The sequence below is a fragment of the Fundulus heteroclitus genome, chromosome 7, assembly GCF_011125445.2.
Source record: "Fundulus heteroclitus isolate FHET01 chromosome 7, MU-UCD_Fhet_4.1, whole genome shotgun sequence".
Taxonomy (NCBI): Eukaryota; Metazoa; Chordata; class Actinopteri; order Cyprinodontiformes; family Fundulidae; genus Fundulus; species Fundulus heteroclitus.
In genome coordinates, this window is record NC_046367.1 from 4,131,170 (window position 1) to 4,145,276 (window position 14,107).

Consider the following 14,107-nt stretch of genomic DNA (forward strand, 5'->3'; position numbering starts at 1 on the left):
ATCCACTTCATACCAATACTTATCTGCAATCAACAAAAGCGATCACACAAAACGGCGGAGGCACATGCACACCACAAAACACACTGATACCTCGTCATTAAGTATCCAGAGATGGCAAACGTCTCACCACAGTGTTTCCACATCAATATACACTCGTTTACATGCCATCAGGACCGACTTTAAGTTCACATATTTTATGTTTTATCGACATACCTGTGGACAGACGAGGGAGACACGTTATCAGGCCATAGCTCATTTACTTCTGAGCTGCCCTGCGCGAGAGCCCTCCATGCCCACAGCAGCGCTAATCTGCCATCTGCTGGTGTGGATGAACACAGCAACCCTAACTATATAGAGCACACACTAGTACTACAATACAAAAAAAGAAAACAGAGGGGGTGTCTGTTTTCATAAAAAAAAACTTATTATAGTGTTTTTTTCAACCTACTACACATACAAGTCTCAAAACTTTAGGTTTTAAACCTAAAGTTTAAAAGAGGTATATGCCAACCTCTTATGCCCCACCTCCACACAAACACAGGGAAAAGTACAATATATAGGACAGTTGTATGGCAAATAGACTGAGGCATACAGCAAATTGAACAGCTGCTGTTCATCTTCTTTAGTTATGAAAACCGTTGAAGAAACTGAACTTTGTTTCCCACAACTGCTTAATGCATCCTGCAGAAAGACTATTTTGCCTCCATCTGTATCCTTGGTCATTTACTTAACATTTTCTTCCATCTCTCTGCTTACAGTATTGCTTAATCTGCTAGTCATCATCTCCATTTGCCACTTCAAGTAAACAGCTTCTGCATTTTTTTAAAAGGAGCAGCTTGTACAATTGTTTTGTAAGAGCTTGTGTGGTAAACCTTAAAACCATTAATAACATGTTGTTTTATCATTTCTTCAGGAAGCTCCATAGCCCCACCAACATCCTCCTGCTCTCTCTGGCTGTCTCAGATTGCATGGTGGGATTCCTAATTTTATTTCAAATAGTTCTGATAGATGGCTGCTGGTATCTTGGTGACATCATTTGTGTACTGTATGTTAATTTGGACTATGTTATCACTACTACCTCAATAGGAACCATGGTGCTTATTTCTGTTGATCGTTACATTGCCATTTGTTATCCCCTGCATTACCCCAGCAAAGTCACTGAAGAACGAGCAAAGATGTGTGTTTCTGTGTTTTGGATGTGCTCAATTCTCTATCATTGTGTTCTACTGAGGGACAACCTACAACACCCAGGCAGGTATAATTCCTGCTCAGGAGAGTGTCTAGGTTTTCTAGATTATATTGGGGGCGTTTTTGACCTTTTGTCATCCTTTATTTGCCCTGTCACTCTGATTATCCTTCTGTATGTGAGAGTGTTTGTAGTTGTTGTGTCTCAGGCTCGAGCCATGCAATCTCGTGTTGCAGCTGCCTCTCTTCAGGGTTCAGTGAAAGTCACAGCTAAGCAATCTGAAATTAAGGCAGCCATAACACTGAGTGTCGTTGTGGTTGTGTTTCTTATATGCACCTGCCCATATTTCTGTGTTACACTAATAACAGAAGATGCTGCAGTTAGTGCTTCATCTGGGACCTTCATTCTTTTTTATTTTAATTCCACCTTGAACCCACTGATCTATGCACTATTTTACCCCTGGTTTAGGAAATCTGTTAAACTAATTCTCACACTGCGGATCCTAAAGCCAGACTCGTGCAACACCATCATAGTGTAAAGAGAACTTTCAGTTTTCTTCATAGTTTATAAAGAGCCACTTCTGGATTTAAATAAATCTTTTAATAGTCAACACATGTCTCTGATGGAATTGTATTGTTTTAATTAGACCCTCTTTCATTAGACCTTATAAAGCCCTCTGAACCTTTTAAAAGCCGTCACTGTTCCCATTTATTGTAGAGAAAATAAAATTGCAGATGGAAGATTTACATTTTTTATTAGAGCAAAATTATTATAGAAAAGTTAAAATCATCCAATTGAAAATACATAGTACAACACAAAGTATTAATCTTTTAGTAAACACACTTCTGACATTGTCTTTAATTTTATAGTCTATTCAATGATACTTAATCACTCAAATGCAAACTTTGGTGCATTTGAAATCTGCTTTGAATTCAATTATTGAAACTGGCTAATTACAGAACGTGTTTTCAGAGAACCACAGACCCAAATAATGTTCTTCTATTGCTAGACCAAAAAGCTTTTAGTTTATTATTGTTAGAGTCATATTATATCATTTAAAATAATTTGTAAACTGGATGAATACAACAAATGAGCAAAACGTTTTTTAAATTTTGGATCTATAATAATTTACACATTAATTTTATATAAAAAAAATCGGACTAATCATTTTTATTTAAAATGATCGTATTTTGTAGAGCAGGTAAAAATCAACAATTCCTCCCATGGCTGAACAAGTGGGAAGACAGGGATCAGAGGAAAAAAAGAGAGGAGAAGAGAGACTTCTTCTTTCAGCCCGGAAAAGTTCTCTGGGGACAGTGGGGACTGTGGTGGTTTTTTATTTCAGTGTTCTCTAGTTTTCAACCGGTCTCCGCTGACGTTCACCCTAGTTGACACAATGATCTCATTTGTTATGCGCCTTTTATCGGGGAGAGCTTTAAGATGGGCTGAGTCCCGCTTCTCCGACTGCCGACACTTCGGCAGCACCTTTAATGAGTTTGTGCAGTAATTTAAGATGGTCTTTTCGGCCGAGTCCAATCCGGTGCAGCAGTCCCACCATCTGTTGGCTCTTAGGCAGCGCGGCCGCCGCGTCTCTGAGTTCGCTATTGAAATCCACTTCTTTGCCTCCCAAATGAGATATGCATGTGGGCTAAATATGTCAAAACCATGAAAAAGATAGGGGTGCGTCAACCTGGTTGGGTGCCTGGCGAAAAATGTTTGGGAACCCCTGCCCTAGACCCTAAAAACAGCAGTTATCAAACCAGTGTGGACAAAGAACAACTTACGACAAACTACTACTTCAGAACTACAGGCCCATCTCAACCATAAGAGATCACAAAAATCACAAGTTAGGTTCCCCAAGGGTTAATCTTGAGTTCCCTCCTATTCAATATGTAGATGCTGCCTTTAGCTCAGATAATAAAAACAACATATGTTACAATAACTATGCAGATGACACACAGCTCCACGTCACCATGTCACCAGGTGACGATGAACCCATACAAGCAGTGAGTAAATGCTTAGAAGAAATCAATGCATGGATGTGGCAACATTTTCCACAGTTGAATAAAAACAAAACTGAAGTAATATATTTTGTACCAACAAAGAAGCGATCAAGAGTTAGCACACATCTTGAGTTACTATATCTAGTAACTACTACTGATCAGCCCGAAATCCAAACAAGAAAAACAAAAAAATAACCCCAAAAAGGGCAAACTAAGAGCTCTGGTGGACGTCCTGCAGGCAAACCCAGACGTGACACAGTCCCTGGAGGCCCTCCTAGATGTAACTTGGGTCTTGATGTGGCATCGGAGCAGGACCCTGGGAGGTCGGTGACGGAGCAGGACCGTTGGCGGGCGTTGATGACTCAGATGAGCAACCCTGAAGAACAATGAAGTGCAATAGACCTGGAGCTTGGTGTCTTGACGAGGCCCAGAGGTGGGCTCACTGCGGACCTCAGTAACAACTGGCAGGCCAACCTGAGTGCCCTTGTTGACCATTTCAAGGGCAAGAGCTAGAGGTTGATCCACTTGGACCTCCTCCTCGAAGAGTTCTGGTGCCAAGACAGGAGCCGGAGCACCAGCTGCACCGACAAAGACAGGAGCCGGAGCACCAGATGCACCCACTGAGACAGGAGCCAAGGCGTCAGCCGGACCCTTAGAGACAGGAACAGGACCAGGGACGTTCATCCCAAAGAGGACAGGCACAGAAACATCCCCGATAATGTGGACTGGTTCTGTGGCTTGAGGACTAGGATCAGATGGACCTCTAGTGGTTGCCAGATCATACTGTAACGACTGCATATGTGAACCTGAACACAGTGTTACATTAAAAAAACTTTTTTTTTTAATTGAAAATCCTGACAGACCAGGAGTTAGCAACGAAACGAGACTTGAGATGCAGTGGAACCAGACTTGAGAGGCAGGTAGAGCACACACAAACTGAACTAACCCTTTGCAGCAGCAGCAGCTAGTAGTGGCACTTCCACAGTGGTAGTGCTACTACTGGCTGCCTATAACAGCGCTACTACTAGCTGCCGCTGCAACAAATTGGGCTCAGCCCTCCTGAAGGTACATGAAGGCAGGTGAACAGGTGACCAGAGTTGACTTTAATTACTGGCAGCAGCTGGAGCTGATCTGACTGGAGACTGAGGTGTGAACAGAGCTGATTGGGTGGTGGCGGCAGGTGACTGTTGGCTGAGGGGAGTGGAAAATTATTAGCCTAGAACAAAGCAAAAAAACAAAACTAAATCACAACAGCGTCTATCTTTAGTCAAATTGATTACTGACACCGTGTCTTTACAATCTTGCACCATTGTAGACACGCTCTGGTCAGATTAACCAGAGTAAATACATTTGAAAACTTTTATTAATAAAAGGTATAAAGCACCTTGAACTCTGAAAATATTTTTTTTCTATTGATACCAGGCACAAAAATAAAAATCAATTGTCATGAAAAAAAATTCAAATTTCTCAAAAACACATATCTACACTATTCCAATTTTTTAAGAAATAGACAATATAGAGAACTGCTAATTTCGAAAGCACCTACTGGTGGTTTTTAACTAGTGAGGTAAAAATTATTATTGGAAACCAATGAAAAGGTATAAAATGCTCTTACAAAATTAAATGAGCTGGAAAAGTTGTGACAAGGAACAATAGGGGTCAACCCTTAAAATTCACTACATGTACACTGTTGTGCCATATTAAACCAATGATGAAAAAACAAAGTCAGATTGAATTCTGAACATTTGACCGGAGGACAACTCTAAAGGGGTTTGTGAGCAAAATAATTTCACACTTTCAGAGAGACAGCCCTCTCTGCAGGGTGCGATCAGTCCAAAAGCTTGCTCCAACAGGACAACCACCGAGTCTTTTGGTCCTCCCCACAGCCACAAAGAAGAGTTTAAGGCTGGGGCGGCCCCTCTCTCATCAGGGTGCTGCTGTAAACCACACCCCACAGACAAAAGGCCAGAGCAATTTTGATCAGATTCTGGCCACCTGGGAGAGATCCCTCTTCGCCCAGGGATAACCGGGCAAATCAAAGTTAAGTCTGCTGTCTTAACTTCAGCGTCAAGCCGGAGGGAGAATCCCTCCCTGCCAAAAAAACAGCTTTGTTTATTTCTCCACAGCCTTTGCAGGAAAGCGGACTCGAGATGCGTTCACGTTCCCTCACCAGACAAGCTGAGAGATCAGGGACCGCAGAGCCCAGTCCTCCGACCAGGCCGATCCTGACCACGTGTCAGCTCAACAACGATTCCCCTTTCACTGCCTTCCCTGGATAACCAAAGTGGACTGAACTCAGACGAGGCACCGACAGGTTGGACAGAGAGACCAAAAGGGAAAGTTTACAGGGTCATTGGAAAATGTTGTGTAAGGCGTTGCATGGGTTTTAAACAATGAAAGAGCTAACAAAGATAGCTCGTTGCTAGCATTCGGTACCATGTCATTGTCGAGTATGTTTTTATGGTTATAACAAATGTTATCTTCACAAGGGTTTCATACATTGATGGGACATTAATGTTTACGTTAACCGGCCCACTCATTATGACTAAAATAAAAACCAAAACTTTTATTTGTTAGCGCCGAAAGTCCGCTAGCCAAAATGCTATTAGCTTTTGGTAACTTTCGATTTCCGGACATTCAAAGAAGCTTGTTTTAAAGCATAACGCTTGTTTGTTTCGCTCCACCGTCGTTCGATAGATCTATGAGCCTTATTCCCGCATTAATATTGAATATTAATGTCGATTTAAAGGCATTTTGATAACTTTAGGATTTACCAATTCTAGTGACCGAATGCCACAGTGCCCCCTAGCTCCCGGAGGTATCATTGCATTAATAAATTCAAGCGCTCCTAAAGTAATAATTTTACTGAGTCTTTAGAATGTTATTTACTCAAAATAATGTTGTGGTTAACTTGGGATTTGCATTGTGAATGGGTTGAAACACATGTCAAATGTTGTTCTGAATTAGTTAATCTAATCTAACCCAAATTCACCTTCTTTAAGATGAACTTTGGTTCTTTAACTAAAAGAAATATTATTTCATCAAATAATGTTTTGTTTAACTCAGGATTCGCAATGTGAATGGATTGAAACACATGCCAAATATTTTTCTAAATTAGTTAAGCTAATTTAACTCCATTCCATGCTTTTGAATCGGATCTGCACTGAACAGGATTCACTGAATAATTCTCATTATGATCAACCACTTTTGTTTTGTCTTTGTTTGTTTTTGCATGTAAATAGTCCCTTAGCTTAGATTCTTTTTATCTTAATTTTGCTTAGTAGTTTAGTTAAGTTTCACTAGCCAAGTAGAGAGGATTTGTTAATGAAATATAGTGTTAATTCAGATAAACAGCATTATATAGTAATGTTCTCTGGATGTTCATTTCTGTTATTAAAGTCTTGAACTTGAAGAAGGTGTCACTCCTTTATTCTATGTGTGTGCAGTTTGCTGTTAAAAGATCGCTAGTGCTCAAATTCATCCCTTTCAACAATTGTCCTAATATCAGCTTAAGAGCTAATCATCACCAGACAATACTCAACAGAGAGTTATTTATTAAACATTATTTAACTTTAAACAGTTGTGGAATGTATTAACTTTGATCCATGTTTAATACACATTTATGAAGGTTTAACATGCTTTTAATATGCAATTTTTATGCTTTAAGGCCGTGTCTGTTGATCAGAAGAAGAGAATGTGACTATATTAAGGTAAAATCCGCTGTTTACGAGCAAAAGTATCAGGAGAGAGTTTCAAGGCCAGTTCCTAGGCAGCGGGAAAGAACAACAACTCCCGTTCACACGCAGCAGGAGAAAACAACAAGAGAAGATAGTTATTAGGGAGTATGATAGTGATAAGGTGTGTGCGTCATTCCATGTGTGACTTTTTCTAAAATTAATAAAACAAGCCTACATGGGGAGGAGAGAGAGAGTCGTTGCCCGCAGTCAGCAGGTGTATCTGCTCTCCCCTTTGCAAAGGTGAAATGAAATTCTGCATCCTGGCTGAGTTATTATTTTAAGTCCTGCACAACAAATTAACGAACCCGGGGAAGCAAGACGGCTTCAACATTTGGGGGCTCGGTTCGGGATTCGGGCTGACATGCGGAATTGGACTTCAGATTGGAACGAAAGAACAAGGGACACTGGCTGGCCAAAACAAAAAAAATAACCTGTTTTATCGAATCTGCATTTTCAGTTTAGAAGCATAGTCTGAATTATGTGTCCCAAGTCTTAGTAGAACCAAGTCTGCTAAATTAATTCTTTGGAGTGCCTTGAAGCAGTATTGACTGAGTGTGGTTCAGAGATGTATTGAAAATTTTAAAAAAAGATTGAGAACGAGACCAGGCAAATAATTCTGACATAAAATGACAGAACTAAGAATAGAGTTAGTCCTGTGAGTTCAAGAACTCTAAAGGGATTCTTGAGCATGAAAGCTCACTGCAAGTTCTCGACAGGGAACCGTATTTTTGCTGGGTTAATTCAATTCAATTCAATTTTATTTATATAGCGCCAATTCATGAAACATGTCATCTCGAGGCACTTTACAAAGTCAAAATCAGTCAGATTATACAGATTGGTCAAAAATTTGCTATATAAGGGAACAAGTTGATTGCTTCAAAGTCCCGACAAGCAGCATTCGCTCCTGGAGAAGCGTAGAGCTACAGGGAGAGTTGTCTGCATTGTCCATGGCTTTGCAGCAATCCCTCATACTGAGCAAGCATGAAGCGACAGTGGAAAGAAAAACCACCCATTAGTGGGAAGGAAAAACCTCCAGCAGAACCGGGCTCAGTATGAACGGTCATCTGCCTCGACCGACTGGGGGTTACAGAGGCCCGAGGACCTGGGGAACCTCTAATTTTACATAAAGGTTGAAAAAGAGATCAGGCAATACACACTGAATGGATGCGGAGATCTAACAGAGTAACTCTGTGAAGCTCCGATTACAGACGTAATAAAGTTCTGATATAATATAACAGAACTAAGAACAGAGTAAAAACATAAGTTGTGTGGATAACACAACAAGAAATAAGTGTTGTGAGTTCAAGAATTTCTTTATAAGAAACCGTGACCTGACGTAGAAACAGGGAAAACGGTATATGAGGTGTGAAGCTGGGCACACACAACTGGCGTATAGGACGAGGGATAAAGATTAAAAAAAATTAGCTGTTAGCTGAACACACAATCAGCTATAACAGACTAATTTAGCAAAAGACAGTTTGAATGTTGAAAACGCGAGCAATCCCCGTTTGCTGCGGGTTTTTTAGGAGACATAACTTTGTGCATTGATATATTATAAGTGAACAATATATATGGGGCCAAAATAGTAGCTTCAACATTTGCAAATGTGTGTGGAGACTTGTGTGTCTGTATCTTGATGTGTATGTGTGCAGTGGGATTTGAAAATGTGTAAATAAATCTGTAAATGTATGAGAAGATTTGTGTGTCTGTACAACAATCTGCAAATGTATAAAACTACTTGTGTGTAATCCGTTTTGCAAATGTGTAAAAAAAATCCACAAATCTGTATTTAGATCTGCAAATGTGTACTGAGATTTGCAAATGTGTAAAAAATCCAAAAATCTGTATTCAGATCTGCAAATGTGTACTGAGATTTGCAAATGTGTAAAAAAATCCACAAATCTGTATTCAGATCTGCAAATTTGTACTGAGATTTGAAAATGTGTAGATCAATCTGTAAGCACACACACAGACACTTGTGTCTGAAGTATTTTCACTTCAAGACCCAGAAATACAGACAAATCATTGGTCACAAGTCAAGCGGTTTATGGTTAGCTCTCTTTACACACGTTTTTGCTGCACTTCTGCCGCGTAAGATGCACAAGTGTCATGGAGAACAGGGGAGACAGAGGGAGATTACACTACACTTTTTTAACCGAGCCGAGCCGAGACCAATCTGAGCTTGGATCAGTTAAGTGTAAACGAGACGACCGTTTACACACCACACTATCCAAGTTCCTTGGTTGCTCCTCGCCTTGTAACGTTGTCACAATTATCTGACGATAACAGTTTTTTTTATGAAGGATAAATGATTACCTTTAATGTGATCATCAATAATTAAAACAAGGATGTCTTGTTTATGTGTAAAAATCTTATAATTGTCCACTATAAAAAACATCTGGTTTTCGGAACCTGGGGGGGAGAGAAGTTATTTAAGTGTTGATTGAGTGTTGACGGGGTGTGGCATAGGTAATGTTGGCAGTGCGCGTCAGGCCAGGTGTTGAACGGCGCTCCTCCAGATGACAGTCAAATTAGCCTAAAACAAAAAGTATGGCCAGATCATCTCATCTCCGGCATTCTCTGAAATGAAGTTAAAATTTGGTTGACCGGAATGATCGAACGTTTCCTGGTGGATCTGCGGCTGGTGACGATGGATGAGCGGCATGCCCCGCAAAGCCAGGAGGAGGAGAGACGCCGATGAGATCTATGCTTTGTTAATTTGAGTGCTGCAGCAGTTTTTTTATAATGGGCCCCAACGGTTTTTGATTTTGAACTTTTCCTTTTTGTTTGTGCGGGACACTGATCGATTACGTGGAATTACGAGAGTTATTTTTTGGACGCATTATTTTTGGGATTTCTTTTTTGCAGGAACTATTTTTGAGAGACATTTTAGGATTTGGACTCTGCGTGATTAATTTTTATCGGGTGGATCTGAGTTTAATAATAATCGGCCGTTAGGGCCATACGATTGTTTGTTTGTTTGTTTATTTGTTTGTTTGTTTTTAATTATGCCCGGGGCGGCGTAGGCGTCAGTTGGCTGACGTGTCATTTTTTTTCTCCTCTCTCTTTCATTTGTCCTCGTTAAGGCTTAACAGCTGTCACAAATGTAGCAAGACCCAAAAAAGACCCCCTTTGTATTGTGTAATATTGTCCTTAAAGGAGCTCAATGTTGTAGATGGTGGCCAGTATGGGGCCTGGGTTAATTTGATTTTGTGTCAAAGTTAAGAAAGTATTGTTTTGGAGAATTTAAGATTAGTGAGTTTTGTGATAAACGTATTTTGATATGGATGAGAATGCAAAATGTTCACAGCTTGAAACTGAATTACAGGGTTCATTGCATGAGGATGATGTGGATGAGGTTTCCAACCCTCCTGTAGAGGGTGAAGAACCAGTTGGGGATAGGAATAGTGATGCCTGGGTTACCAGGAGAAATCCAGTGGGTGAAATAACTTCTTTGCTCAGTTCTTTGTATGCCTCTGAAAATGAAGAGGAAGAGGAAGAACAGGTGCAAGACCCTACCCCTTATTTCACCTTTTCAGACATTAATGCACTTAAAAATGATTTAATAGCAATAACTGGAAAAGTTAATGCTTTAGAGGAAAACCTTAGTGATTCTATAAATAGTGCCATAAATAGGGAATAAAATATAAGATCCTATATAGATAGGAATATTGAGGCCTTAGAGCAACGCATGATTACAACACTGCAAGATTTTGAGGGGAAGTTAGTTCAGTGCCTACAGCGCCGTGATGAGAAATGGAAGGTGGAAATAGAGAAGTTGAAGCGCGCCAATCGTTCTATACCTACCCGACCGCTCATCCCTGCACGCCCCACTTTTGATCTTTCTGCGGTACAAGGGACTCCGACCTTGTCGCCTCCCATTACGACAGTTACTACTGTATTTACCTCCACTGGTCAGGGCCCATGCACTGCTAGTGCTGCCCTAGCAGCTACCTATCCATCGAGGTGTATTCAACCAAACACACAGTCTGGGGAAAGGAATTACCCTTCACCCCCAATTCTACCTTTGAGTAGGCCTATTGGAGTTCCAGCTTCCCCACCAACTGCCTCAGCCATGCCATTCAACCCACTTACTATGGGAAGGGGACCAGTGGTGTATGCCAAGCCTCCTATCCATATGGACTTTCCAACATTTGGGGGGGCAAGAGAGGTGGCAGATGTATTAAACTGGAATTAATTGGCACTCTGACCGGTGTCTTAAAGGGACCTGCTCACAGCTGGTGGTGTGTGGCCAGGAACAACATACATAACTGGACTGAATTCAAGGAAGCATTTTATACAGCATTTCTGCCCCCAGACTATCATTCAGAAGTGGAAGAAAAATTTAGGGACATGGTCCAACTACCAGAACAGTGCTTGAGAGACTTTGCCTTTGATTCACGAGCATTGTGTTTACGTTGGAAGCCTGATATTTCAGAAGCTGAATTAGTAAGGAGGATTTTGAATAATTGCAATCCTAAACTAGCTGGGTGCCTTCGAGGAACTGTCACAACTATGGATCAACTAGTGACAGTAGGCTCACAGGTGGAAAAAGACTGTGCTGGAGCTAAGGTCTATTGGGGAAAGTTGACCAACATAAGTCCAAAGGGAAGATTCCAGCCAAATCTCAGCAAAAAGGGATGGCTAGAAGACCAGCTGACGTGGTGTCTGTTATGGAACGAGGTCCGAAGATGTCATCTCCCCTGTTGTATGTCCCCATAGAGGTACGAGACAGAAGATGTAATGCTGTGTTAGATACTGCCTGCACCTTTACATTAATGCACCACAGTTTCTGGCAGGAAGTTGCACATGAGGGTGAAATACTAAAACAAGCTGAAAGCCAAAAGTTTGCCCTAGCCAATGGGAAGACTTATAGTGCTTTAGGAAAAAACACCATTTTATACTGTTGGCATGGAATGATGTGGTCATTGGAGACATTTGTGGTGGAAGATACTAACCTAACATTTCCCATCATATTGGGTCTTGATTTCCTGACAAAAACCTCTACCATCATTAATCTAGGGGACTACACCTATGGAGTCAAAGGACCTCGGGGTTATTCATTTTACCCTTTTGTTTCATCGCCCGCACTCACCACAATGGCACTTCCTTGTTCATCCCATTTAAATTTGATTGTGGCCCTGCCTAATAATGAGATATTGAAACCTTTCTTGGAGTTAAAACCCACAGGAGGGAATTATTCACCAGAGGTAAAAAGGCTTCTACAAGCATGGCCATCCGTATGTACTGACAAACTAGGCAGGACTTCTGTTGAAGAACATACGATTTATACCACCGACGAAATGCCAGTGCGCTGCCGAGCCTATAGAGTTTCACCTTTCAAGCAGCAAATAATAAAAGAACACATTGAGAGCATGTTAAAAGATGGCATCATAGAGCCCTCTCAGTCATCTTGGGCCTCCCCATTAGTTCTCGTTCCAAAACCTGATAAGAGCTTTAGGTTTTGTGTTGATTACCGAGCCTCTATTTTCAGCACCCTGGATTTAAAGTCGGGGTACTGGTAAATGGCAGTGGCTACAGAGAGTAAAGCCAAAACTGCCGTTATAACTCCTTTTGGACTCTATCAGTTTAGATGCATGCCATTTGGACTTAAAAATTCTGGTGCCTCTTTTCAAAGACTGATGAAAAAAGTGTTGGGGGAGCTGAGAGGGAAAAGTTGTTTTGTGTATATTGATGATGTGATCATCTTTTCACCCTCTCCAGAACAACACCTGAAAGACCTGGAGGAGGTTTTTGCCAAGCTACATCAGGCCAACCTGACTTTAAACCTAAAAAAATGCAACTTCTTAGAACAAGAACTCAAGTTCCTGGCTCATGTAGTTTCAGGGAAAGGAGTTCAGGTGGATCCTGAAAAGAGCCAAGCTGTCTCAGATTACCCGATCCCAACTGACAAGAAAAGTCTGCAACGATTTCTGGGGATGGCAGGCTGGTACCACAAATTCATTTCTCACTTTGCTGACATAGCCACTCCATTATATCTACTCCTCAAAAAAGACAGAAAATGGGAATGGAAACCTGAAAGCCAATATGCATTTGAACAACTAAAAAATGCTTTGACAAAGGCTCCCATATTAATGCAGCCGGATTTCCAGGTACCATTTGAGATACACACTGATGCCAGTGGGGTTGGATTAGGAGCTGTCCTGGTCCAGATGACGTTGGAGGGGGAACGTGTCATTGCCTACGCTTCCAGAGTCCTAAGAGGTGCTGAGTGCAATTATTCTGCCTCAGAAAAGGAATGCTTGGCCGTTATATGGGCTGTGGAGAAATGGCGACATTTTGTAGAAGGTACCGAATTCATTGTATATACAGACCATGCTGCATTGACGTGGGCATTTAACTGTCCCAAAAGAACCTCTCGACTGACTTGTTGGGTACTCCTTCTACAGGAATTTCAGTTCAAAGTAAAGTACAGAAAAGGACTTCATAACTCTGTTCCTGATGCCCTATCTCGAGCAGTATCTGAAGCTAACGCTGCAGTTGTGGCTATGGCTGCTTGTAAATTGGGTACAGACTTACCTTTGTCATTGGCTGACATCAGAATAGCCCAGGAGAATGACCCTGAGCTCCTTGATATAGTCCAGGCTGCTACTGCTAACAGACCTAATAAAATGGGGTTCTATAAAGTTCAGGAGGTCTGGTACAGGAAGACAATCAATAAGGACGATGGCGAGAAGTTCCAACTAATTGTGCCTAAATCCTTAATTTCCCAATTTCTATGCTACTTCCTTGATCACCCTCTGAGTGGACATCTGGGAAGGTTGAAAACTTTGCTGAGGGTTTTGGAGGTAGCCTGGTGGCCCACAATCAGGAAGGATGTGTGGTCCTATGTAAAGACTTGTACTACCTGCCAACCCTATAAACCTGAAAACCAAAAACCAGCTGGATTTATGCAGCCTACTGCAGTCAAGGAAGTGTGGGAGAAGATTGGAGTTGATCTAATGGGTGCATTAACACGTAGCAAAAAAGGTAACAAATATCTTCTGGTCATCGTTGATTATTTCACCAAGTGGGTGGAGATGTTTCCTTTAAAAGATAGCAAAATGTTGAAAATCACTTGCATCCTGAAAAATGAAATCTTTACTCGATATGGGGTTCCACGAGAGATGGTTTCAGATCGGGGTCCCCAGTTCACCAGCAATGAGATGCCTTCTCTCTGT

At 41.3% G+C, this 14,107-nt stretch overlaps 1 protein-coding gene across 1 annotated transcript; it reads left to right on the forward strand.

Moving 5' to 3' along the window:
* The first annotated feature begins 628 nt into the window (after positions 1-628).
* Positions 629-1,874, forward strand: LOC105919657 (trace amine-associated receptor 13c-like). The gene is made up of 2 exons (XM_012855022.2): positions 629-801; positions 914-1,874. Exons 1-2 carry the CDS (start codon positions 629-631, stop codon positions 1,722-1,724), a joined length of 984 nt encoding a protein of 327 aa, XP_012710476.2. The 3' UTR covers positions 1,725-1,874.
* Positions 1,875-14,107: the final 12,233 nt, after the last annotated feature.